The sequence below is a fragment of the Suricata suricatta genome, chromosome 4 (assembly GCF_006229205.1).
Source record: "Suricata suricatta isolate VVHF042 chromosome 4, meerkat_22Aug2017_6uvM2_HiC, whole genome shotgun sequence".
NCBI classification, from domain to species: domain Eukaryota; kingdom Metazoa; phylum Chordata; class Mammalia; order Carnivora; family Herpestidae; genus Suricata; species Suricata suricatta.
This window is the reverse complement of record NC_043703.1, coordinates 141,790,227-141,817,078: the sequence shown is the minus strand read 5'-3', so window position 1 is coordinate 141,817,078 and position 26,852 is coordinate 141,790,227. Positions and strand designations below refer to the sequence as shown.

The following is a 26,852-nucleotide window of genomic DNA, read 5'->3' as shown; positions in this document are numbered from 1 at the left end:
CACTTTCAATTTTGCCAAGGGTTTGATAGCTCCCCCTTCCTCCCCTGCACACACACATTTCCTCAACCCCCTGTGCACATATAGATCAGGGTTATAAAGCCATTTTACAGGAGTTTTTGCAGCAGAGGTGTGAAGCGAGGTGCTCCAGCCACAGAGGGGCAGACTCCTATCCTGGCTGTGGGGGCAGCGAAGCCTGACCGCCTGGACAGACCCCTTGAATTATAATTCCTGCGCAGTGCAGGAGGGCTTTGGCTGAAGCCCTTTGTTTCTTCGACTTGCAGGGGATCCGGGAGCCAAGGATGGTGGGGTGGGCTTGCGCGGTGCCCACCTGCACCCTATGCCCCGCGCCACGGTGTGTGTAGCTATCCAGCGGAAAAACCCTACGACTACACCACATCCTTTCTCACACAAATAAAATCCTCCACGGATCTGCAGGCTGCAAATCAGCCCCTCGCAAGCTAACATGTCTCTTCAGCTTCGCGTCCCCTCCCACCTTCCCACCGTCTCTTTTATAGCGGTGCTCTCATTTCCACGCAGCTTGCCAGAGATGGAAGGGACGCGCCTCCCGCGGAGGGAGCGAGGTGTCGCGGACGAGGCCTAGTTTGGGGGCAGAATGCTGAAGAGGTGTCCCGAGTTAAGGGGACGAAGAGAGAGTGCAAAGGAGAGCGCTGGAGCCAGGCATCCAGGGTCGAAGGATGGCGCCCTCCTACCGCGCAGCGCTGCCGCCGAGCGGTCACGTCCGGAACGGGCCCATAGTCTTCCGCCCGGAGCGCCCAGGGGATCGTGCAAGGAGTGGGGCGCGGAGGGGGTTGCGGACGCTGGCGGGTTTGTCGGCACGAAGCGGCGTTGACATTGAACTCCTACCCTGGTGCGTGCGTGTGTGTACGCGCGCGCGCGTCCACGCGCGTGTCTGCGTGTGTGAGTCGTGGGGAGGGAGGCCGGCTAGAAGCAAACCACGGCCTTCAGGGAGCTGAGCCTGAGCGCGCCCCCGAGCCGCCGCCCGCGGGAGCGGCGAGCACTGAAGCCATTCATGATTTTGGTGACGTTATTCCAGGAGTGAGTGAGAGGGGGCGGGGCCTCCCGGGGCCGAGCCCCGCCCCCCGCCCCTATAAATACGGCTTCCCGGGCTCTTTGTGGGGCCGCGAGCTCGGTGTAGAGCCGAGAGTTCCGTGCGCTCTGCGGACGCCGCTGGCAGCGGGGCTGTCTCCGGAAGGCGGACCCGCGGACGCCTAGTGCTTGCACTCGGCCGCCGGCCGCGCCTCTCTGCGCCCCTGACAGCCTTACTCGGGACGCAGCGGCCGTTTTTAAGTCACAAGGGCGTGGGTCAGCCTCCCCCAGGACTTCATGTCTGTTTATTTCCCCATTCACTGGTGAGTATTCTGCGCCCTCGGCGGGCATCCGTCTCGCGGCCATGGCTGCGGGGGCCCGGGCGCCTGCTCCTGCGGGCTCGGGTGCGAGGGCAGCTGGCTGCGCGGGCGCCTGCACTCGCCCGCCGCCAAACCCGTGCAGAAGTCAACGTCAAGGTTGCAAAGGTGGGGGGGTGAGGGGAGGTGGTGTCGAGAGCATCCAGACAAAGGGAGTGAACTCGAAGCCGTCACTTAAGGGACGGCTGGGAGGGTGTGTATGTGCTGGTGGTGGGGTGGGGGGGAACCAGGAATCCAGCTTGAACCCCGCTAATAAAACCCCAATGCGGAGGGCTGCAGGAGGCACGCGCCGGGGCTGGCGCAGGGGGCTCCGGCTCTTCCCGGGCCCCTCCCCTTTTTCTTTTTGTTTGCATGCAAGTCTCGGCGTCGAGGCCGGCGGCCGCAGGGCCGAGCTGGTGCAGCGCGGCGGCTTTTGCAGAGCTTCGAGAGGTGGGGGGAAATGCTCTCCCCACACGGAACCCGATTAAAGCCACAAGCAGCAGTACAAGTACACGCTGCACCCTCTCGATCTCGTTCTTCCCCATACCCCGTAAAACCTGATGCGCCTTTTTGGGGGCCCGGACTGGGGCTGGGGGAGCCGCCCTCTCCAGACCGGCTGGAAGAATCCGGGGCCCGGCGCGGGGCGGAGGAGGTTCGCACGGTCCGGGGATCTGGGCCGGGAGGGATGCGCCGCCGGCGCCGCGCTGCTTGCGGAGCGAGGCCCCCGGCCGCGCCGGCAGCCGCTTCCTTCCTGCCTCGGGGAAGAGGAGGAGCGGCCAGGGGTCGAGCCCTGGCGGCGCTGGAGCGCGACTTCAGGTGCAGGCGCCCGAGGCCGGCTCTGCGGGCTCACTATCCGCGCGGTCCAGCTCTGCCCAGAAACCGGAAAGTTCATGCTTCTCGCTTCAACTTTTCGGGCCCGCGCCACAGCCGGGAGCGAGGAGCGAGCGCCCCTACACCAGGCGGGGAGCCGGGTGGGCGCTCTTCTGGCCCGTTTCTTTGGGGGTCAGCGACAGTCTTTCCACCACCCCGGTTGAATCTGCCTTTGGAGTCCCCACTCCTGACCCTAACCCTTGCCCGGAAGCCCAGCATCTTCTGTCTCTCCCCCCGCCCCCCCCCCTGCTTAGAGAAATGAGCTCTCCAAACAAAGTAAAAACTCCCCCACCCTTAAGGCTTGCGTACCCTCCTCCTTATGGACGCCCCTTCCCTCCCACCCCCGTGGTCTGTGAGCAGCCAGGTGCCAGGTGGGTGAGGCTTCGAAGGCAATGGGAAGCTTTGTGCCCCTGCCACTCAAAACTTGGCGGGTGTTAGGTTCCATCAGAGTTATTATCCCCTGAGAAATGAAGGGAAATAAAAATAACTGGGAATTATTTTATGGTGGATTAGCACTAAATAGTTTGCAATGGTTTTTTTTGCCCCCAGAGATTACCCATTTAGCATAACTGTGGGATATACATTATTAGCATCATGTTAAGAAACAGAGCACCTGTGGCTCAGAGAGGTTATATTACTTGTTTGAGATAACAGAGCTCTTGAGCGACAGAACTTGGACCAGACCTCCTGCTTCTGTTCACAAATCCAATGCTATTTCTACTCTATGTAGTAATCATAAAATGAAGAGGAACAGGGATTTCCTTAAATGCAGTCGGTCTAAATCATTGCCTGCTTTCTTTTTTTCTAACTGTGTGTAAAGACACGATGGTGAAAATACTGGGTGCTGTGTGGGGAGCACACTGACTTTGGTATGTACTATTTGGCACTGTGCATTCGGGACCCGTGTGTGCCTGTGGCTTGTGTGAGGATAATGGAACATTTGTATCCTGCTTATAGCGTACAAAGCACTTTCACATGTCAGCCATTGGTGGGCCAGCTTGGCCCCTCTGGAAATTTCCTTTGCAATCAGAGTCCGGGCATCCTTAAGGCTTTTAATCCAGGGGATGTTTTTCAAGCTGTGAGCTTGCAGCTGCTGTGGCTGGGCTAGAGAAGGGAGTTGGATGGCAGATGTGACGCTTGCAGAAAGCTGACCCCTTGGGGCTTTAAGTGGGACATTTTGCAGAAAGGAACACCAGAGAGAGTGCGCGTGCAATATAGGAAGGCAGCATTGGTGGACTTGGTTTCCCTGAGGTTGACCGTTTATCATTATGTAATAATAATATGCAGTTCCCCCAGACATGGGTTTATTTGGGTTTAATAGAGACAGATGGACTCAGATACCTACTGGTAGTTTTTTTTCTGTTCTGTCACTTAAAAGAAAATCCAGAGTTGCTCTGTGCCAGTGGGGACCCGTACAGGGGAGGAGGGAAGAGAGGTTTGCCAAAGAGGTTTCCAGACAGTTTCAGGGCTTTGCTGGTTGAGACTGAGCCGTGCTGCCCGGGGCTTGTACAGCACTTCCTCAGGGTGTGAGCTTGTTTTTCTGTGAGATCTGTTTTGAGCACCTCTCATCCTGCCTCCAGACGTCCCCTGATCTAACAGCAGAACGCACCAAGGATGGGAACATGAACGCGTGTGTCTTTGTTGACATTTGGTCTGGGTTTCTTGGCAGCCCTGACTATCTGAGATCTGCAGAGATGACTGAGGTGATGATGAACACCCCATCCATGGAGGAGATTGGCCTCAGCCCCCGAAAGGACGGCATTTCCTATCAGGTGAGTTCAGTACTGGGTTCATGCTGCCTCTCGAGAGCCTGGTGACTTTTGCCAGGGCTGGAGAAGACTTGGTTCGGTATCCCAGTGCCACTTGGAACCACTGTGTGACCTTGGGAAAGTCCTCTAATGCCAGCAAGCCTCAGTTTCTTCATCCGTAAAATGGGACAATAGTCCTTACTGCAGAGAATTATGGTAAAGATTCAACTTGATAAGATCGTCTGGAGAAGGCATTCATAGTGCCTGGGACACAGTAAGGGTTCAAGGGAGCATGAACTCATGTCTTTAGTTAGTCATGCTGGCTGCTGGGAACCCTCCCATTCACAGTTGCAAAGTGGGGACGTGATTTGTGCAGTTGGTTCAGACCAGAACTTCCCTTCCCAGCCTTGCCTTTGGGCAGTAGAAGCATCATCACAAAGGGGAGCTTATGGAGAAAGGGGAGCTGCTGGAGGAATATCAGTGTCAAATGCTGCTTTCTTCCTCAGGTTGATGGGTGACCCATTGATGCTAAGAGTTGATGTTCAAAGTACTTAATATTTAGGAGAACTTTGCCCAAAGGCAAGCCATCTCAGGGATGTGATTGCTGGCATCTAGATTAGAGATCATCCCGTGTGACGGATCCAAAATACATAAGAACTCAGAACGTGGCCTAAGTAACACCTTCAGATTCTTAACACAGTTCTCTTCCTCGCCTGCGCTTGCCCGCTGTCCCTGGCTGGCTACACAGCATCTTCAGATACCTCTGGGACAGCAGGCTCTTTCCATCTTTCCCAGGAGAGTTCCTAGGTTATTACATGCGGGGAGAGGAAGGAGTCAGTTTTTAAGGGAAGGCCTTGGAGCTGGGAACATTGGCGCCGGGCAGATGAATGAGCCGTGATGGGCCCATTCAGCAAATATTAAAAATGTCTGCTGTGAGCCGTGCACGTTACAAGTGTTACTCGTTTACTCTTGGCCATAGCTCTGAGGTGGGAGTTCTTGCTCTGTTTAACAGATGAAGAGACAGGCTCAGACTGAGTAGACCCAAACTCCAAAGCCTTGCTCTTCTCACATATCCTCTATCTGGACCTGGAGCTGGTCTTGGTTAGAATCTGGACTTTCTCTGGCTAGTCATTCTGTAGAACAGTTCCGGGGCATCTGTTTTGTAAGGTAAGAAACAAATAGAAAGCTGGGGGCATGTGATGGTGGTGGGGGGGGGTGTTGTTGATTGAAGAGCTGGGATGAAAGCTAAGCTTGGGCAAGTGAACTTGGTAGGTGACAGCAGAGTCCCTTCCCTTCAGACACACTGGGAGTTTCAAGAAGACCCCTTTGTTGTGTGTCCGTCTGATCAAGCCCCTTTTGTTGGCTGGAAACAAGTATTCACGCGGCCTGAGGAGATGAGGGAAGTGAGGGGGAATACCCTTTCCTGGCTGGTTTTATATATGCTCCACCTCCAGAATGGGTCTGAAAGAGACAATCAAAGGCCCCACAGCCTGTGGGAGGGGAGAAGTTTCCTGGCCCACCAGCCAGGGTGTTTTTGGATACCAGTTTCCAAGCCACTGAATCAGACTGAATCTCTCTGTGGTTACAGGTGAGATTTTCTTTCAGTTCGGGGTTTTAGGTTTCCATCACAGAATGTTTCCAAACACAGTCAGGATGTCTCGTGTGTGCCTTTTATATGCTCCTTCTGAACATGTCCCACGGTAAAGGGCCACATCCTAGAGCGCTGTCATCTCCACCTTCAGGCCATTCTCCTGGATCAGGGGGACAGGTAAAGATGGCAGAACCGGCTGAGCACCGGGTGAGGAAGGCTAAGCTGGGATTGCAATGGCCGGGGGGAAAATAACAAAATTGCGTCTGGGCTCCCGAGATGTCAGGATGCTGCCTGAGAAAAGGGCCCGAAGTCTTGTCTTGTGGTGCCGGCCTGAGGGCCCATTCTCATGGATGCTCAGGAAACCTGTCCCTGCTACCTGGGTGGGGGCCAGTGTCCCGTTCCAAAGTATCTCACCTGCAACTTCAAAGCACTCTTCCTTTTTTTTTTTTTTTAATGTTTTATTTATTTTTGAGAGAGAGAGAGACAGTGTGAGCAGGGAGGGTTAGAGAGAGAGAGAGAGAGAGAGACAGAATCTGAAGACAGTCTCCAGGCTCTGAGCTAGCTGTCAGCACAGAGCCCAATATGGGACTTAAACCCACAAACCGCGAGATCATGACCTGAGCTGAAGTCAGATGCTTAACCGACTGAGCCACCCAGGCTCCCCTTCAAAGCACTCTTCTCACAAGATTTCAGAAAGGTCCTCCGGCTGCCTGATGAAGAGAAAGGGGAGATGGTGTAATCTTTAACCAAGCAACATTTACTGGACTTTTGATGCATGCAATGTGCTATGGGTGGGCCCTGTGCAGAGGGCCCCGGGGTACACGGGAAACCAGCAGGTGCACAATAACTGGAACATAGGCAGTCTAGTGAAGCAAGGCAAAGCCATGGTCAGTCCAGGTGTGGACGGCAATGAGAAGGCTTGGAAGGTCAGACTGGGGCTGGGCCTTGAAAGAAAATTAGGACTGGAAGAGAGTACCCCCACCTGTCTAACCTAATTTTATTGCGTGTCCGGATACCCCCTTGGCTTGTCCCTGTTCATGCCAGGTGTGGGGCTTTGTGGCAAGCTGATCTGACGATTGTCCTATGACCAATGTCCTCTGGGCCCACTCAACGCCAGTGTCTTCCAATGAAACAGATTCCCACCAGAGTTCCGGGGATTGGCTGGGGCTGCACTGGCCGGAGAGCTCATCCTCTGTGCATGCTCATTCTGGGCTCAGATCTGGGGCGGGACATCTCAGAACTCTGTTCTTGGCATTCTTCCTGAGGGTAATAATAGTACATGGCTTTTACCAAGACCTGCTTTTCCAAGGAACTGAAAGTGGGAAGGAGACATCAATCCCAACTTGGCAGATGAAATAGAATCTCAGGCTTATGATTCGACCTTGAAACAAGGTCGGAAAATAAATAGGCACACTGGACTTTGTCAGTCATTCCCCCACCTTCCAGACCTACCCAGAATGAAGCTTTCCTAATCTCTCTGCCTCAGATGGGACCTCTTTCTTCTTTCAACACCTCTGGCCTGTGTGCTCTGAAACGATGCTTCCCCGGGCTTTGAGGATACAGGTCCTGCCTGACCTCTCCCTGCCCAGGTCTCTGAGGACAGGGAGTGCCTTATTTTCCTCTCTGTGCCTATCAGTCATCACATTCTGAGCCCAAGGTGCCTGTGGGCTCCAGGCTTTCACAGAGCAGGCGTGAAATGGCTGGCGGTTGTTCTGGTGAAGTTGAGGCTCCTGATCCTAAAGCTGGCCATCTTCACCTCTACTTTAGGGTTTATAAAGGGCCGCCTCAGCTCATGTCTGTCAAGGCTTCAGGTAAATGCCTTTTTGTCCCCTGAAAAGTTCAGATAAAGCCCTACCTCTCATGCTTAGGATGTTCCTGTCATTTTGAGAGCCTGTATACAAATGAGCAGAGCCAGTGCCTTAGGGCATCCTCACATTTGTTTAGAGAGTCAGGTCCTCAGTGAAATCCGTGTCTGCACACCCACTTGGCATGAATCAGGACACCTGGCAGGGCGGGGGAGTAAATGGTTACTCGAAAGTCTGAGTACATGTTGGGCAGGCTGTGGGTAACAGGCGGTTCACCGGGGCTGAGCAGCAGGGTCCCCACGAGGACATTTAGGTCCCCAACTGCTGCAGCTCCCTCCCCACTGTGTCTGTGGGTCCCCTGTTCTCTGACCCACCCATGGGACAGGAACGTCCACCACCTACACCTTCTTACTTTCCCCAATTCAAGGAAGCAGGTCGGTGGCTGCCCGGTAGGGCCCTCCCTGGGCTCTAGGGTTTCTGAGTATGTAGCATGTTGGAATGCCTCTCTGACTGGCCCTTCTTTTCTGCTGCACCTGAATCCGCCTGGGTCCTGTGTGGGGAAGGGTCCTGAGAGTTTGCCTATAGACACTGCCACCGGCACGCCCCAAGGGCCGTGGGCATTCTGGCCGTGCTGCCTGACTTGCCCCCAGCACAGTGCTGGGGCTTGCCCTCACTAAGTTCTAGACAGAGGTATGGCTCCTAGGTTTTCTTTTAAAATTGCCCCTTTTAAAGCATCTGGACCAAGATCTGATAACTCTGTCCTTCCCTAAGCTCTTTAAATTCCTCTGTGATCAGCATGCGTGTCTCTCACTGGCTGTCTTTGTATCCCTGTTGCTGTTTCTGGTCACGTACTCCTACCATTTGACATCCATCCACCAGTCCGACAGGCAGCGGGCTCTCCTCAGGGAAGCCGGGAGGATGCGCTGTAAATCAGAAGGAGCTAGGTCTTCACACAGCACAGTGTTCCATGTCCTGAGCTTTCCCTTTGATCCCCAGAGCTCAGGGCTTCCCTGCGTCTTCCCCTTTGCTTCCTAAGACAGGAGGGAGGGATATCCTGGGTTTCGTACCATAGTGAGGAGGGAGAGTTGGGGGCTGACCTCTTGCCACACTTCCGTCATTTGCTTCTTGCAGTCTGAGAGCCTGAGTTTTAGCTCTGCATTAAGCACAGGGGTGGAGCACTCCGGCGGCTGAGAGCTTGCCTCTCCCTGGACCCAGATCTCTCCCGTCTCTTCTATCTGCAAGCCCCAAAAACAGCCAACTCCCTCTGCCCGGCCCCTCCTCCTCGCCCCCACCGCTCCCCTTGATGAGAAGCAGCAGCTCCTGTCTCAGCCAACAGGCTAGGGTTAATCTCTAAAGTCAGGCAGCAGTTCAGAAATGCCTTCTGTGCAGAGCCTTTCTTTATGAAGACCCCCTGAGCCTGGCTCTCCCTGTGCGTCCCCATCTGTGCAAACACACCCGTTGAAATAAGTGACCAGTTGAGCTTCCTGCCCAGGTTCAGCCTTCAGAGAGGCTGGAGCTCTGAGTGCCTGCCTCTGTTTCCCACAAGCCCCTGCTCAGGAGACCATGCCAAGGGACTCCCTCACCAGCTCTGCCTTTTCCTCCTCAAGCCCTTGTATCACTTCCCAGTTGTGGTACCCTACCACCTTCTCAAGGGTTTTGGAAGCCCTGCTGAGTGGCCTCACGGAAGTCCCATGGTCACTAGGAAATCATCATCTTAAAAAGCTCTCGACTGTCCCTGGAGAGAAATAAAGCTAAAATTGCAAAGCATTTGGCAGGAGATACCCAGCCATGGACACGATATGTTACTGGAATCACAGCAAGTTTTCCTTCTCCTATCCCTACCCCCTTCATGTCTCTCCCTCCTTGGTACAAATCTTAATAATGTGATGAAAAGAGCCAGTTAGGGCCACAGGGCGTAGCAGGAAGGCTTCATTTCTGAGTGGGTTTGTCTGCACACACCGCCTCTTTTCAAGTCAGAGCCCGGACCCTGTTCAGATCAACTCTAGCGCCTTCCATTTTATGCCCAAAGCCTTGACACACACGTCGTGTTCATGGTTTGGAATGTCCCCCCTGTTGAGGCCTGCAGCAGGCTGGAATTGGCCCACTGGGGGATTCCCCCGCCCCCTACCCACCCGACACACACACGATGTGGTCACAACAGTGAGCTGTAGCACGGCCAGGGAGAGGGAACAGGCTTTCTTCGCTTTCCTGGCCAACGTGTTACAGGCTAGAACCAAGCAACCCAGGCTTCTCTCAAAGGGCCTGTGTCAGGCCTGACGCCTCTCAGGTGGGTTGTGTTCATTGCTGTGTGGAACGGGACTAGGCTGTGCCTTAGGCTGCTTTGTTCCTGCGGGGCCGGCCACAGGTCCTGCAAACAGCTGCGTGGTGAGCGCTGAAGGATTGATTGGACCCTTCCTCTCTCCCTTTCCCTCTCCCTTGGCTGTCCCACAGCATAGATTTTTATAGGATCAGCACCTTCCTGACATGGGCTTAGTCTTCCAAGTTGAATAGAAAGGAGGATTGTACCCTTAGGGAAAGGGGTGAGTTTGGGTGGCGAATCTTGTCACTGGAGCCAAGAGCTATTCCTGGGTGTCTAGTGAATGTCCTGAAATGATCTTTCAGGCCCGCGTCCTGAAATAATCCTCAGAGGATATGAAAACAGGCCCTCATTCACATGGGGCTCGGAGTTGTCAGGGTCTTACTTCTTTCCAGTCTCCTAGATGCTGGACCCCCTCTGCTACCTCTCCCCTCCCCGCTTGCCCTTCCCTTGTCCCTGAGGCCACCCTGGGAGGAGTCTTTATCGGCAAATCAAATCCTGCCTCTGCTGCTTCACTCCTTGGCTGGGGGAGGGCTCCTTCCTGTGCAGACCTGGGGCAGAAAAAAAATTAAAAGTTGCCGGAAGTTTCTCCAGACTGTTGTTCACTAGCATTTTGAATGTAAGGGAAGTTTGGGGCTCCTTTGGCCCCCCACCCACTAGAATGAGCTGTCTTGTCGGCACTGTCGGAAGCTCCTTTCTTAGGTGAACCATAGAGAAGAGGCACCCGAGCATTTAGCCAGAGCAGCACTGTTTGCTCTTCAACCACGAATTTTATTGGAGCCAATGGGAAGGAAGGTTCTGGATCTCTCACCCAGAGTAGAAATGGCCTGAGCAAGGAGGGCATTCACAGATCTCAGTTCAGAGGTGGTGAATTTCTAGATCTGACTTTATCCTAACTTGAATCTGAAGGTAGTTCCCAGACAGAATTAATAGTATACTTTGAATTCACCTTCTGCCTTTACTTTGTAGAACACTCATTCACCCTGGATTTGAGAAGTGTCCCTGAATTCCTAAATGTTTTCTCTGGACACAGCCCTGTGTACAAGCTCTAATTTAATAGGTCACCATTAGCCCAAGGTGTGTGGGCAGGAGTGAGCTCAGCCACTGATCTCTGTGGTGAGACTCATGTATTTGCATGTGTGCACGTGCGCGCGCACAGACACACACACAGACACACATGCGTGTGCACGTGTTCGCTTACACGCACTCCCTCAAGACCAAAAGGCAGAGGGTGGAATGTTAATAGTGGTTGTTTTTAGGTTGGAGTGTTGAGATTATAGGAACATTTTCTCTTCTTTTCCCCGTTCCCAGTTGTTTCATATTTTCACCGATAAAGTGTGTATTTTGTTGTTCTTACGCTTACTCCTCAGATTATAAAAGTCACCTCTGCCCATGATGGAGCTTTAATTTTCATTAACTTTTTGGTTGTCTAAATCCCCATAATCTCATTGTGCCTAAGGCACGACCGTTCTTTTCCAGACCACTTATATTTTCCTGCAGCCAAAATCACAGTTGTGTTGTGCTTTTTTTTACTGGCGTGTAAGTCATCAGCGTCATATCATTACACCTTATGATTCTTTTCACCGTTCTGCAGTTGCTAAAAACTTTTAGATTGTATACGTCTTTCCTCTTATAAATGATGTGATAATTTGTATATAACTTTATATATAAACCTTTGTCCATGGTAGGTACTATTTTCCTCCGAGTCTTAGGACAGAGTTTCAAAGTCAAAAGGTGTTTGTGTGTGTGAGAACACTGCTCTGAACATTATTTTACATAAATCTCTGCACAGGCCTGATTTCTTTCCTTGGAATAATTCTTGGAAGTACAACTACTGGTTCAAAGAGACTCAACATCATTAAGCCTCTTGATAATACACGACCTTAAAAACAAATCATATAGAAGTGTTTATCAAAATACAATCTTTTGGTCTGGACAGCTCTAGCCCACAGAATTGTAGGCGTGTAAAACCTGTAGAGATAGGCTCATGAAAGGGCTGTGTGCATAGAGTCAGAAAGGTGTTTGGTTATTTCAGAGCGTTTAGGAGATGTCTATCTTCCTCTAGTTCGTTAATTGCTTATTTTGAGCAGAGATGATAACAATTAATGATGCTTCAGCTGTATTTAGCCAGCATTGCAAAATAGCTGGTGATCATATTTTTGTCCCATTGTGGGTAGATTGACACACTCTGGATTAGAGCTGTAAATGGGTCAGCGATTGCTCTCCTTGTTTTCTTTATTCTATTAATGACACCGGAGTGCCACATGACCTTGAGGAAGACCAGTGAAGTCGCCTCTGCCTGGAGACCCGTGAAATTTGGATGGACATTCAGGTGGTCCCCTAGGCCACTTTGGTTTCCCGGGGCTCCAGGTGTGGCTCATAGAACGATCATGGTTTAGAAATACTGCTTCCCTGGAATGTAGGATAAACTGCGCTCTTGGAAGTAGATCTGAACATAAAGGAAGTTTTGGGTGCCGTGCTCAGGGGCTTTTTACCCAGCAAGTGTGCATGCCTCAGCTTCTTGGCAACAAGTAAACGGCCTAAGCCAGTGTTCCAGTAGGATTCACAAACTCCCGATGGTTTACAAAGTCAATTTAGGTGTTACCCAGACAAATTTCTCAAGGGTTAGTGTATTTTTATGGTTTCTACCTATGACAGGCAATACTAGTTTTCCATCTGTGTGGTGATACAGTTTCATTTTTTTTTTAAATATGTTTTAAACACATGAGTAAAGAAAACATGTAATTGAGCCATAATGTGTATGTGAACAGGGAGGGATAATTGGAGCGGAGTCCAACTTCCCGAGGCTGGCATCACTATTGTTTTCATGAAGGAATTTCTGTTCTTCAACTCTTGTATCCTCTTAGATGAAAGCATTCTTAAAGCTCAGCTAACACTCCATTATGATTTCCGTATTTCTTTGGTCATTTGCCCCCTCAGATGTGACAGTTGGAGCATTAGGATCCTTCCTGGCTGTTTTCCTTGGCACCCTAATATTAGAGGTTTTCATGCCAAATTACTTCTTAATAATGTTCTATGTATATACTACTTGATGTTTTAACAAAGTGTTAAAACCAGAGGACAGCTGCTCCTGGGGTTCACAGGAACTTTCCAAGGGATGTGACAGCAGAGAGCATTTTCGGGAAACCTATTTCCACATCTACAGCTTCCTTCTGTTGCTTTTCTAAAATTGCATTTCCTGAAGACGGGCTTCGCCAGTTTTCTTTCCCTACCTTTCCTGTCAAGATTGCCTTCCTCCGCTTTTTTTTTTTTAATGTTTATTTATTTTTGAGAGAGAGAACGTAAGCAGGGGAGGGGCAGCAAGAGAGGGAGACAGAATCTGAAGCAGGCTCCAGGTTCTGAGCTGTCAGCACAGAGCCCGACGTGGGGCTCGAACTCACAAACCGAGAGATCATGACCTGAGCTGATGTCTGACTAACCGACTGAGCCACCCAGGTACCCCTTTCCTCCCCTTTAATAAGAGAAGGACCTGCGTATTGCCCTCCTGAGTCTTCTAAGGTGACTTTCCCCAGGGTGTTGAAGCTTCAGGCTCATCAAACAAATGGACCATCAAAATGTTACTGATTAGGAAACTCTCTAAATCCCACCTCTCTATCACATTAAGAAACCAATAAAAAAAGATTACTTTTTGTATGTAACAATTATTTGTGGCATTTTATTGATCAGTTATATACTAATACTACGAGACAAGCCAGATTTTTTTTTCTAACAGGCTTTAGGTTCATTTGATATAAAAACATTATCAGTTTATATCCATAAAAACATCTCTTCCCTGCAGAGAAGTATGAGAAAACCTCGTAACTAAAAACTTCTATTAAGTTAAAATTCTATAGAACAGTAGAATGGAGAAACAGTTTCAAGCAGAGAAGAGGGGATAAGACTTAATAGATTGTTTATGAGGTTTTTCACGGGCGATGGTTGACACCAAGTGGCTTTGATGTTTCTAAGGCATTGGATACATTTAAGAGAGTGGTGTAAAGGCTTTATTTTAAGATGTTGATGTTTATGGTATACTAGAAGTTTTAGGTGTCGATTTAAAAATGCGTGGAAGGACAGAGAATTTTTCACAGTTCTTTTAGAGAATATACAAACAAAAAGTGGAATCAAACCGTGGCCCTCTGGCGTCTCAGACGTGGGAGCGGCAGGCCATCGGGTCCCTCGGGCACTCTTTGCACACAGCCAGTGACACGGATTTCAGAACCTCTCAGCGCAGTGGGATTATGGACTACAGATCTGGAAAACTGGTTGCTAATCTTGGCTTTGCTTCTGTCTGTGTCACCTAAGGAAACTCACGTCACCTCTTTTGGCCTTGATTTCCCCGTCTCTGAGGGAGAGGGCCGATTCTATCACGTTGTGCTAGACTGTTAGAGGAGGTGAGGTCCTCCATCCTGATCCCAGATAGATCCACCCACCCACTGGCATGAAAAAATCTGCTCCCTTTTCTTCACGTCTGCCATCCAGCTGTTTGAAGACAACTTTATGTTCCTCTCAAGTCTTTTCAGTCTTAAATCATACTGTCCTTCACCCTTGACTTATGTGGTCATGTTCCTCTGCGTGCTTTTTCTCTAGGTCAGCAGTTCTCAAATGTTTTGATCTTAACCCCTCTTCCATTCTTAACAATTATTTAGGAACACTGGAGGTATTTGTTTATGTGGATTATATCTTTTGATATTAAAACAAAGCATTTAAAACTTTTGTGTATAACTCCTCTATAATAACAGAAACAGTAAAACCAAGGTGCCTGGGTGCTCAGTTGGTTGGGTGTCAGACTCTTGGTTATGATTCAGGTCATGATCTCATGGTTCATGAATTCAAGCCCCGTGTCAGGCTCTATGCTGCCAATGCATAACCTGCTTGGGATTCTCTCTCTTTCTCTCTCTCTCTCTTTCTCTGCCCCTCCCCTGCTTGCTTTTGCACACACACGCTCTCTCTGTCTGTGCTGACAGCAGAGCCTGGTTCAGATTCTATGTCTCTCTCTGTCCCTCCCCCACTCAAGCACACACACTCTCTCTCTCTCTCTCTCTCTCTCTCATATCTATAAATTAAAAAACCACTTTAAAATAACACTAAAATCATTACATGTTAATATAAGTAACAGTTCTGAATAAAGACAAATATGTTTTCAAAACCAAACCAACATAAAAAAAGGTTTAGTGAGAAGAAAGGCACTGTTTTACATTTTTGCAAACCTGTTTAATATCTGGCTTAACAGAAAATGGCTAGATTCTCTTATCTGCTTCTGCATTTAATTTGTTTTAATAAGTGTTGGTTGAAGTAAATGAAGGAAATTGGGCCTAAGCAGATATGTTAGAAAAACTAAGAAAAGGAAGAAATATCTTAATAGCTTTATTCAAATATTTTTCTTTGCTATTTCACCAAAACTCAGCAAGTGGCGGTTTCTTAAAGGTTAGTAGCAACGTGGAACCTGAAATCTCACCAATTAAGTTGTGTACTCTTACATTAGAATTCAGTAGTCTGTCTTACGCTTCCAATGAGTCTTTTACCCACGTTTGGTTTTGTGATGTGGTGCGTCGATCATTTGGAAAACACATTCGCTGAACGAGACAGGTCTTCCAAATCTGGACACATTTCATTTAAACTATCAGAAAGTCACATTTGTTCACATCTTTACCAGTCTCATCAGAAAGTCTTCAAGTATTAGGAAGCTGACAAGGTTATGATGGCTGATATGCTTTATGCTTAAAAGTTTGATTTTTATCATTGGTAACAAATATTAGTCATTTTCCGTGAAGTGACATACTTGTTTTGTTCACTTTTGAGGACATGTCCCCCAAATACCCAAGTCAAAATAACCGTGGTTTGTTGGCCGGTCATTTTTTTTCAAGTGCAAATGGTGTTCCATGGAAAAAGTGGCTAGTTCAGCTGGCAACTCTTTCACATGTATGCTATTCCTCGAGATGTGCTCTGAGATGTGGCGGCAGCCTGCTGTCTGCTGGCTTTCTGTTTCATCACACAGAATACTAAAGCAACATGTACTTAAGAGTCAATATTTAGGGGCACATGGGTGGCTCAGTCAGCTGAGTGACAGACTTCAGTCAGCTCATGATCTTGAGGTTCGTGAGTTCAAGCCTCACATCAGGCTTTGTGCTATTAATGCTGAGCCTGCTTTGGATCATCTGTCTCCCTCTCTCTCTCTGTCCCTCCCCCACACACTCAGTCTCAAAAATAAATAAACATTAAAAAATTAAGAGTCAATATTTGATAAAAGTTACATTTTACTATTTGTCAAGGATATTGTCTTTAATTGTGTGAGGTGGTAAAGAATATAATACGTATAAGTACAGTTTGCTGCTACATCATTAATTCTTGCCAAGAGGCCAACAGTTTCACCCACCAGTGCTCCTTATGCCATTAGTACAAGCGGCAACACAGAAAGAAAGGCAGATAACATCTTAGTATTCTTAACAAAATATTTTGACCCTATGGACACTCCTTCCATGAAAGGACCTTGGGATTTGAGCTTTGAGAATGGCTTCTCTAGACTGAACAGAAAGAATATGTCTGATCAGAGGACAGCAGGGCTATCACCTTCCTCTTAGTGTAGACAGCCTCTAGGAATGCAGCCCTGTTTGTGTCCATGCTGTGCTGTTCTGATCAACTAAAATCTCCAGGCCTCTTTTGTAGGACCTGCTATCAAGCAAGGCTTCCTGTTTGGGAAGAAAAAAAAAATGTTTTTAATTCAAAGAAAGCTGGGTATATTAGCTGATGAACCCACTTTGGGACCAGGTGAGTTTGAGATAATGGGTGTGGTGGTTTTGGAGTTGGTGGTTTTGCATGAAAGCCAGCTAAGGCCCCGGGGCAGGGCTTCAGGGAGCCCTCAGAGACTTGAGAGACTTGTTTCCATGCCGGGATGTGTTTGGAAGCCATGTGGTAGGGGTTAGGAAGGGGACTCCACACAAGGGTGGAAAGGCTGTGCAACTAGGCCAAATATTCAAGATTTTTGTCTCAAAATGGAGAATGAAGGAATGGTCGGTGGCATCAGTCTGGGCTTTTTGAGAGAGAGGAGGTGTGGCTCTAGGACATTTGGCTAATACCAATGGAGGGGGATGAAGAAAGGGTTCTGTCCTCCCTGGAGGCCCAGAGGTGACCAGGAGACCAGTCTCCTTTCTCAAGGGCAATGATAATATAGTCAATAGGATGGTAGAATGTGGGGATTTGAAGTCCTCTGTGCCAGATAACTGCAGTCTCTCACTGCCCTGAAGAACTTTGGGAATTGTTCTTTAACATTTCAAAAGCCCTGTCAGCCCACTGGGCCCAGAGTTATCAGCAGCAATTAGTGCTAATTAATTGGAATTCAGAACTCTTGACCTGCAGGATGGGTGTGTGTTTGAGACATGTTTATGAGGGACGGTGTTTATCTAGAGGATTTCCTTTTCTTTTAAGTTTCAGGGCTGAAGGCTTAAGCATCTTTAATCCAAAGGAAGGAGATCCAACAGTTGTTACAAAGCCTTAAATCTCTCCTCAAGTCTCCCACAGGCTTAGAGACACCCGAGAATGGTAGGAGAGGGTGAGGTGGATATTCCATAGCCCCAGGCCAGGGGATATGAGCATAGTGAGAGTGTCAAGGATGGAGAAGGAGGTGACTAGCATCCCAGTGGAGATGAGACTGTTCTTCCTCCCTGAATCCAGTTAGGAACCACTCTGCCCCTTTGTTAGAATTCTTTCTGTTCTCATCAGCCACATTTCATTTATGAGATGCAAATAACGATGATGATGGTGATGATGATGATGGCGGTGGTGGTACAATAGCAGGAGGCAAGTGTTTCAAAGAACATGTATATTTCTTGCCTTTGCATATTGTTAGGGGTCAAAAAGCAGTGTAACTTTTCATTTGGATTAGCTGCTGCTCATTCGTTCAGCCCTTGGCAGAGCAGGATGCTGGTAGAGATCTGCCCATTGTTACAAACCAGCCCCTCCTAGGAAGGAATAAACACACAAGGCCAATTCATTGTTGTTCTCCAGGAAAAAGAAGAAACCCAGACTTAGGGAAGCTGAGAGGCAGCAGGCCCCTAGAATGGGCTGTGGGGGTGGGGTGGTGCATGATGGGAAGATCACTAACTCTGGGGGAGCCAGGTCCTGGACAAGGCAGTGGCTTGCATTCCGGCTGGCCCAACCCAAGCCCTGGGAAAATAGAGGCACCCCGAGGGAAGTGATAAAGTCAAAATCCTTTCTCCAAAGAACTGGGCTTAGAATTGTGAGTGCACAGAGCTCAGAAGTGCTGCTCAGTTGTGCCCATCCCAAGCAATTGGGACTACTGACTTTTCAATCCCTCACTCTAAGAGCTTCTTGAGGATTGCAGTTTTACCAGATAAGATCCATCATTAGGAATTCAAAGTTTACAGAACATGTTCACACATACTGGTATTTGGTTCTCTCCAAAGCCCCATAAGATGGGAATGAACATTAATCCCAATCTATAGATGAAGAGAAGAGTTCAGAAAAGGCCACCACAGCTTTGAGCCCCTTGGGTACCACACTGGTATTCAACATGGAGCAGCATGCAATCATTCCAATGCTAATATAAAACAGAAATTCCTTCCTTATTTTGCTCCAGCAACGGAAGCTCCCAGAAGTTAAAAATGACTTGAGCAGGGCCACAGAGGTAATGAGACATGGGGGACAAAGCAAAAGCCATGTCTTACAGACTCCTGGTCTACCACCTGTGAGAATGGTGATTTTCCATTGCAGGTTTGAGGTTGATAAGCCCTGCTCTGGAACCGGAGAGGGGAGAGGCCCACTGTTTGGTTTTGTGTGCGGAGGCAGATCCCTCCCAGTGCCTTGGAGACTACTTGGTTATCCCCCTCGGGGCCTCTGCCCTACCTCCCCTCTCCACTCCACCCCACCCCAGCACACCTCATCCCTCTGTTACAGCCCAGCAAAGAGGATCAGGATGCCCAGGCCCCTGACGTCTCAGCTTGCAGAGCTGTTAATTAGCCCTTTGTGTCCAGTCAACCACCTTTCATCTCCTGCACTGGCCGGTGTCCGCTTTCCCTATTAGCATCTCTCAGCTCTTTGCCGAGCCCTCCGCCCTCTTTGTGGCCGAGTGAGTGAGTCGCTTGTCAGGAATGATGGCTGAGGGACGCATGCACTCAGGGGAGGGGCTGTTCCCATCAGAATTGCTCACATTTTCCATCCCAGGTGCCAGACATCTCTCTTCTCTCCCCATGGCAGAGGCAGCCAGGTTTAGGTCACCTGGCTTAGAGGCAGACAGTTGATAGCTAGGCCCCCAAATTTCAGGTCTTTGGAGAGCTGATATTACCTTTCAGTTCCCCACCATGGGTGAAATGGGAGCTGACTGGCCAGCAACTCTTACACTCAAGAAAAAGCCTTCTAATTCCTCACCCCGAACCCCAGAGTTCCCTGCTGGGACGCTGCCCATGTCAGTCCATCAACCAAACATCCTGACAGTTTTCCTGGACAAGCCTGTTTTCGTGGTCCTTGTATTTAACTATTTATGTGTGCATTGTCCAGTGCCGTGGCCACTAGCCACATGCAGCTATTTAAATTTATATTTACAAAGATCAGATAAGTTTGTATTGATAAAAGTTAAAGAAAATTTAACAATTGAGTCTCTGGTCAAGTACTCAATGGCCAGTGTGGCTACTGGCTACTATTAGTGCAGGGAGGGAAAATCTCCATGATCACAGAAAGTCCTAATGGACAGCTCTAATCCGTACAACCAGAAATTCCAGTATATTCGCATCCAAACTACATCTCACAGCCCATTTCTTCCTCTAGAGGGTCCTAAAGCTCCCTTGACCTTTCAAGTGAACTCATCTGAGTTCCCCAGATGTCAAGGCATATTGGGATCAGAGGCCACCTGGCAGAGGGTGCCTCTAGAGAAGTGTCCTCTATATAAGTCACTCGTGCCGAGTTTGCACGCTTGCTGTCCCCACACTGTGGGACACACAGGATCTGGATGGGATGGCATGCGCGCGCTTCAACTCTTCACTCCATTTGCAGAGGAAGGAACTTGGTGTCTGTCAGTTTCATCCAAGCCATCAGCCCCAGCAGCCAAGTGTGACAGCGGGATGGCTGGATGTGGAGTCCAATGTTGGCAAAGGGAGGAAGGGACAAGGCTGAGAGAATCACAGCTGGGGATGGATACTTCTAGATCTGCCCAGCCCTATGCAGGGGGGTTATGGTGGGAACTGCTTCTCAGAGCCTCCTACCTTCCTTTCTGGGCCTCTTGGAGATGGGTCTTTGCAGAGGGAAGAGGAAAGGATTTTTGTTGTTGTTGTTGTTGTTTTCCTTCCCTGGCCCAGAGAAAAAGGGGCACATTGGGGTAAGAAGTTGAACCAGAAGCACTTTCTTTTTGGAACGTGGGCAGTTCTTTATTCCCTGCCAGTTCCTGCTGGCAAACAGCATGCCAGGCTGGCCTGCTGCCCTGGCCTTACCTGTCATGTGCTTGGCAAGTCTGACTTGAGCCCTTTTTTCCACTGCCTTCCCTACCCCATCAAATTGCAGTTGCAACCTCTCATTTTTCTGCTGCCTAGATGATTAAAAAGCATGACTTAGTGGAAAAATCTCGACCTCCTTAGGGTCAGCCTCTTAAGCAGCTGTAGGAGATAAGATTATGCTGGCAAAATACTCAGCAACACTTTGCGAGGCTTTCTGTCTGCATGTGAGGAAATGAGAAACTGGTTCTGGGCGCATCTGGTCTTTGGAGAGCTGTGGTTTTCAGAGACATAAAATGGCATTATTTGATAATAAAATAAAACCTTTGATGGAAAGGTGTGATTATTATAGTGATTTTCTTAATGCAATTAACAGGCTTTGTGAAGGAAAAAAAAATTTTCTTAATGGCGCCTGCTTTGAGCAATTCAGGGAGCAAAGTTCTCTGGCAACTGAGCAGTATCAGAAGTTCAGTGCTCAGACTTCCCCCTAAGGACTTAAAAGACTTAATTGTGCAGCTCTTGGTATGAAAGGCATTGTTTGGAGTTATTTTAATTACCATGTGAGTATTGCTGCCTCTTGCTTGGAGATTGACTACTTACTGTAGTCTTGTTGAAACGGCTCCAAAGAGGACATTCCAGTTTGTATTCAGCATATGTCCTCAAAGCATTTTATCATCTGTGTGTTTGCCAAGAACTTGTACCCATCTAGTGAGACAGGAAGGTTGCCTCGCTTCTCAAAAGGAGAAACTGAGTCACGGGCAGTCGAGAGGACCTGACTGGGGTTATAGAAGTAACATCATGGACGTAGGGAGTATCTGGAGTCTGTGGCTCCACACAATGTGTTATCAAATTTGAAGTCCTATAGGTCTGAGTTCAGGTCCCCATTCAGCCACTTCCTAGCTGTGTGGCCTTGAGTAAGTCACTTGCCTTCTCTGGGCTTCAGTTTCCTCATCTATATAATAGGGATCACTATACACTTCATAGGATAATTGTAAAGGTTGAGATTCTGCCCTGTCTTGTCTTCTGTTACCATCACCATCATTTAAACATTCTTTCCCCCTAATTATAAATTATAATTATAAATCCCCATCCTGAAATGAAATGACATGCTCTCCATTCTCACTGTCCTTCTCCCCCTTCAGCTGGCCTTGCTACATCTTGTCCCTTTCGCCCTTCCCTGGCTTGGGTGATCATAATTAGAATCCAGTTGCTGGGACGTCACAGTTAGGCCCAGCCCTGGGCTTGCAATCAGAGGGAAGAGGCAGGAGCCCAGGTCTGTGCTGAGCCACGTGTCCATCTCCTTTTGATATGTCATAGCTCTGTCTCAGGTCCTGAAGACTTAGACCAACTGTACAGATGGGGAAATTCATCTTCTAGACCTAGCTACCCAGAGGCCATCCCGGCACCTAAACTGGGGTGTCTAGCAGCAGACTGGGCAGTTAAGGCCTGGAGTCCTGCCCACTCTCCCTGGTCAGTCTTCTATCTGTGAAACGGGCATCCATTCACTTTTCAAAAGGCACAGGCACTGAAAACAGCAGATCTTGGTTTGAATCCTGACCCTTCCCTGGGTCCTGCAGAGCCCAGGGTCTCCCTGCACCTCAACGATGGAATGTCTGAAAGAGCTTTGACAACTAGCTTGCGTTCTACTTACTGGGCTTCCCCTTGCTCACTCCCAAAGGTTGTGCATGGAAGGCACCTGTGCGTCACCTCCATAGACAGGTTCCAGCTCACTCAAGGAGACGTGGGGAGGGGCCTGGCTAGGCCCCTCGACTCTCTCCCTGATCAGCATGTCAGGTCAGTGTGCACAGCACAGCCCCAGGGCGGAACTGCAGGGCTGGCCCGATCTGGGAGAGAAAGCCTAGAGTGAGGGTCCACTGTCCCCATGCCTCCTTTGGCCCCAACTAGCCTAACCCTGCCTCTGGCTTGTTTTCCTCCTGGCTGCCATTACGATACTTTTTATGAGCCTGTTAAGTCTTTAATGATGCCTGGTTGTGCAGCTGGCTTACGGCTTAATCCCCAGCAATAGGGCTTTATTGGATAAATGGTTAATAATCACTTGTCTGCAGGGATTGGGGAGGTTTTGTTGAGGCCCCTGATTCTCCAAAGCCCCGCGTGGCCTGTAACTGAGGCAGCACTGCTCGGGGCTGGGGTGCTGTACGATTGGGCACCACAGGAGCTGGGCAGGCCTGAGTTTGTAGGTGAGCATTTCTGCGACCTCCCGAGAAGAGAGGACCCTTGTTCGGTGCTCTGGGCCTATCTTGATCTGTGCCTGGCTCGGGCGATCTCCAGGCTCTCTTCAAATGTGTGTCTCCACCCACTCCGGTTTTGCTTTCCTGTCTTGCCATTAACAAGCTGTGTGACCTTGAGCAAGTCTCCGGATGCCTTTGAGCCTTAGTTTTCTCATCTACCAAATGAAGAGATTGGAAGAGATGACCTTGAGGGCGCCATGTGGCTCTCCACATCGGTGGTCTGTAAGCCTCAGTGTCCCAGACAGAGGCTCCTCTCCGGCTCTCGGGTATGTCACCGAAGGCTGTGCGTGGCAAGAGACCAGCAGCCCATCGGATTAAGTACTTAAGCTGCTGGGCAGAGAATTGGGTCAGCTGTAGTCACAGGGCAGGGAGGGCCCCTCGTGGCCCTCGTTTTTATCCCCTGGTTTGGGATTTCTCCCAGCTCTGGGCAGGACACACAGTAAGCATTGAAAAGAGAAGCCTCATTGGCAGAACTCTGAAAAGACTCTTCCAGGTGTAAAACCATCAAGGAGCTAGGAGTTACAGGTGAAAACAGTGAGAACAGAATTCTTCCTGGTTTGCCTGTGGCTGGGGCCATGCCCTCCACCCTGATTCGGCTTTGACTTGATAGACTTCCGTGAGATCAGGACCCATCTGTTTGAGGGGCAGGGTGTTATTGGGGCCTGGGCACCTGGGTCACACAGACCTGGATTGGAGTCTCATTCCACGACCACTCACTTACAGGCTGTATGGTTGGGGCAACCTCCTTCAAACCTGAGATTCTTTAAGGTAACGTCAGAAACACCTCCCGATCAGCACAACCGTGTTGGTTCCAAACTGTAAAGCATCTGGGCGCGGGCTCCTACTAGGCACTGATCCTTACTCTGGGAGGAATCACTGTCAAGGTACCTGTGGCATGCTTTAGACTCGCCGGCATAATGTGCTGACGGCAGGCGGGTGTGGCTTACTACGGATGACAGGATTTTGAATTATTTTATCTAAAAATAAAAGATAAGAAAAGGCACAAACAGAGCAGCACCACAGATTTGGTGGCACTGCCCTGCACACTTGCAGCTTCAGGATTAACATCTGCTGAGACACAGTTTTCTGTGTTGCCCCAGGCTTCGCCCCCTGCCTCCTGCCTTCAGGCTCCCTCCCAGGATCCTGAGAGCCTGGCATGGTGGCAGGCACTTAGCAGGGCTCAGTTCCTCATGTGTACAGGATATGAAGGAATGGGATTTGTCTTTTCTGGTACTGTGCCTAGGTGGACACCTGCTCTGCTTTTCTTCCAGATCTTCCCTGACCCGTCGGACTTTGACCGCTCCTGCAAAGTGAAGGACCGCCTGCCCTCCATCGTGGTGGAGCCCACGGAGGGCGAAGTGGAGAGCGGGGAGCTCCGGTGGCCGCCTGAGGAGTTCGTGGTCCAGGAGGATGAGCAGGACAACTGTGAAGAGACAGAGAAGGACAACAAGGAGCAATAGAGTCCCTGCCGACTCCCTCGGGGCCATACCAGACGGCCACTGTCCCTGAACTGTGTGTTCTTTCCCGTTGTGATGAAGAAGGGAGTGAGCCACAGTAGTTCTGAAAATGTCAAATGATGGCTTCCGTTTTGCACCTGCAAATCACCGAGTTGGGTTTTTTTTTCTTTCCTTCCTTTCTTTTTTTTTCTTTTTCTTTTTTTTTTTTTTTTTGAGATGCTGGGCAGTGGAGCCCTCTGCAACAATGTGCAAGGCCTTCTGAGAAAGGAAGCTGCTTAGAGCAGGAGTGGGGGGTGCGGGGAAGTGGTGCATCTTCGAGATTGGAATCTGAACCTGAGCAGGCTAGAGGCAGCAGTGGGATTCCAGTGGGCTGGGGAAGGGGGGGGGGCGGTGCTGTGGGGGGGATGGGTTATGTGCACCGTGAGCGAGGAACATTTGGGGTAAGAGAACAAACAGGAGACGGTAGAGAAAATACACACGTTTGAAAGGGAGCCTCGAGCAGAGGAGTGCAGCCAGGAAGTTCCCGCCAGCAGCTGCTGGGGCATCAGGAAACGTGTTCATCTCTCTCTCTCTCTCTGTCTCTCTCTGTCTCTCTCTCTCTCTCTCTCTCTCTCTCTCTCGGTCTGTCTCTCTCTAGTTCTGCTCACCACCAGCCTTTGCTTTTATTTTGGCTATGTTGGTCTGTTAATAGGAGGCAGAAAAGTAGAGCAGTGGAAACCGGCTGCCTGCAAAGCCAGCTGGAGGTGAGGCGTGGGTGGGAAGGCTTCCCTGCCCCTCCTCCACCCTCACTCCAGCCCTGGCATGGCCGGTTCACATATCCGCTCTAATCTGGAAGTTTCTTAAGAGGCGGCGCTCTTGAGCTTTTCTCTCCTGATTTATCCTTTTACGCACCGCCCCCCCCCCCCCGCCGTTTCCCCTCGCGTTCTGCCAGACCAGCCCCTTTGGAAGTAGCTGGAGCGCGTCCCACCCCTGTGGAAGGACCTGGAAGGACCCGGTGGGCTCTTGGACGTGAGATCCTTGCCTCCTGCTCCCGCAGGCTTGCTGTGTTCTGAGGGGAGGCAGGACCAGGCCGGCCCTCCTTGTCCGCACCCCCCCTCCCCCCCGCAGGCCCTGGGCGTAGCAGTGAGGCAGAGCTTACTCCCAATCCTGCTGCCAGTCCCAGCCAGCCTGACCGGTGGAGGTACCCATCCCCACGTGCGCCCTGGCCTGGCTTTATTTTTGGTGGGAGCTGAGTGGAGGAGGCTCTTTGTTGGGGAGGTGAGCGTTAATGGCGATCCCAAATCCAAGACTTAACAGATGGGGATAACAGGGCTCTCACGCAGCAGTTTGAAACTGAAAGTGTGATGTGATCCCTGGCTTGTCCTTGTGAGGTTCCTGATGCAGGTGGGTGGAGGGCGTGGTGAGGGTGATGAGGGAGCGGAGCGCTAAGCATCGGCCCTCATCCCTCCCACCTCTCCTCTGGCCCCTGCAAGGACACGGTTGTACGAGAAAGCTAGCCTTGGACTTAGAGCCTCCTACAGTTAAGACCCCTCTGGAGCAGCGGGTTTCAGGGCGTACTCTTCAAACCTCCTGCAGCTCACAGCATGAAGGTGCAGCCGAGAGGTGAGCTCGGGACCCTCCTTGGGCCGAACCAGGCCAGCAGAGGCACCCCGCAGGTCTCCGGTGGGTCTAAGTTGACCCCAGTTTGAGACCTGTGTACAGAGCTGTATTTAATACCTCAAGGTTAGTGTGGTTCCGGGGACCTGGGGCGGGGAGATGAGGTGTTCGGTTGACCCCTCTGCAAGCTTTGGTTCTGGGAAGCCAACGCCCAGCCCCCCGCGCCCTGCCCCCCGCCCCCTCCTTCCTGGCCCCGTGTTGTCTGCTTGTGTTACACTGATGGCAATAACTTCTTCCAGCTCCTCGGGAATGGGCGAGGCCTGCAGCCCACATCCTCATGCTCCCGCTGGTCCTGCTATGGCTGCACAGAGTCCTCCCTCCTCCTTCATCCCGCACCTGCCTCCCTTTGTGGGTGGGGCCTTGCCTTTTAAAATCCCGTGTTTCTGTGTCCCTCTCATCTGCTCCCTTCTCTCATCTGTCCTGGTCTTGCCGTGTGATAGGAACGTGCTTGTAAACTGCATAACAAATCTACTTTGTGTATATGTGTGTTTATGGGGGTGTCTTATTACTTTGCTGGTCACTAGACGCCTTTGTACAACCGTTCGGAGTCTGAGCAGGCCGGGGACTGACAACTAAAGTCAGGACCTGCAGGCAGCAGCAAGCCTGTTGGAGGGACCCAGCCACTCTTAGACGAGTGGCTGAGCTCCTATCTGGCCTCCTGTTTTGTTTTGTTTTGTTTTGTTTTTTTAAAGTAACTTGTGTGTATTTCTAACTGATCGTATTAAAAATAAAAACCCTAGTATTTCAGTAAAAAATGCCTGTTGTAAGATGAACCTCCTGTAACTTCTATCTGTTCTTTTTTGAGGCTCAGGGAGAAACTAGCATTTTTTTTTCCAAACTACTTTTTGTCACTGTGACAGTTGTAAATAAAGTTTGAAAATGCTTTCCACTCTGGTCTGGTTTCCTTCTTTCTTCCATCGGGACTGGCAGAGCACGGCACTAAGATGCAACTCTCATTGGAAGCTGAGTTAGGAGGAGCTGCGAGTGAGGGTCCTTCCGGGGTGAGCCCATCCAAGGTTCTTGCCACGGGTGAGTGAAGGCAGCCTTTCCTTCTGCACCAGCGGTCCTCAACTCCGGACACACATCAGAATCACCAGGAAAGCTTTTTAAAAGTACAGCTACTTGGGCGCCTCGGTGGCTCTGTTGGTTAAGCGGCCAGCTTCGGCTCGGGTCATGATCTCACCGTTCATGGGTTCGAGCCCTGCATCGGGCTCTGTGCTGACAGCTCAGAGCCTGGAGCCTGCTTCGGATTCTGTGTCCCCCTTCTCTCTCTGACCCTCCCCTGCTTGCGCTGTCTCTCAAAAATAAATAAAAGAC

The 26,852-nt window shown here is 50.1% G+C and overlaps 1 protein-coding gene across 1 annotated transcript; it reads left to right on the top strand.

Annotated features, from left to right (window-relative positions):
- The first annotated feature begins 1,147 nt into the window (after positions 1 to 1,147).
- On the top strand, positions 1,148 to 26,424 carry LBH (LBH regulator of WNT signaling pathway). Its single transcript, XM_029938013.1, has 3 exons — positions 1,148 to 1,370; positions 3,943 to 4,045; positions 23,694 to 26,424. The coding sequence occupies exons 1-3, from the start codon at positions 1,345 to 1,347 to the stop codon at positions 23,880 to 23,882; spliced, it is 318 nt and encodes a 105-aa protein (XP_029793873.1). The 5' UTR covers positions 1,148 to 1,344; the 3' UTR covers positions 23,883 to 26,424.
- The last annotated feature ends 428 nt before the right edge of the window (positions 26,425 to 26,852 follow it).

Excerpts from the sequence above, each read along its gene's own strand:
- LBH (XM_029938013.1), top strand. The coding sequence starts at position 1,345 with ATGTCTGTTTATTTCCCCATTCACTG. Across the intron at positions 1,371-3,942 it reads GTTTATTTCCCCATTCACTG|CCCTGACTATCTGAGATCTG; the intron begins GTGAGTATTCTG and ends GTTTCTTGGCAG. Across the intron at positions 4,046-23,693 it reads AGGACGGCATTTCCTATCAG|ATCTTCCCTGACCCGTCGGA; the intron begins GTGAGTTCAGTA and ends CTTTTCTTCCAG.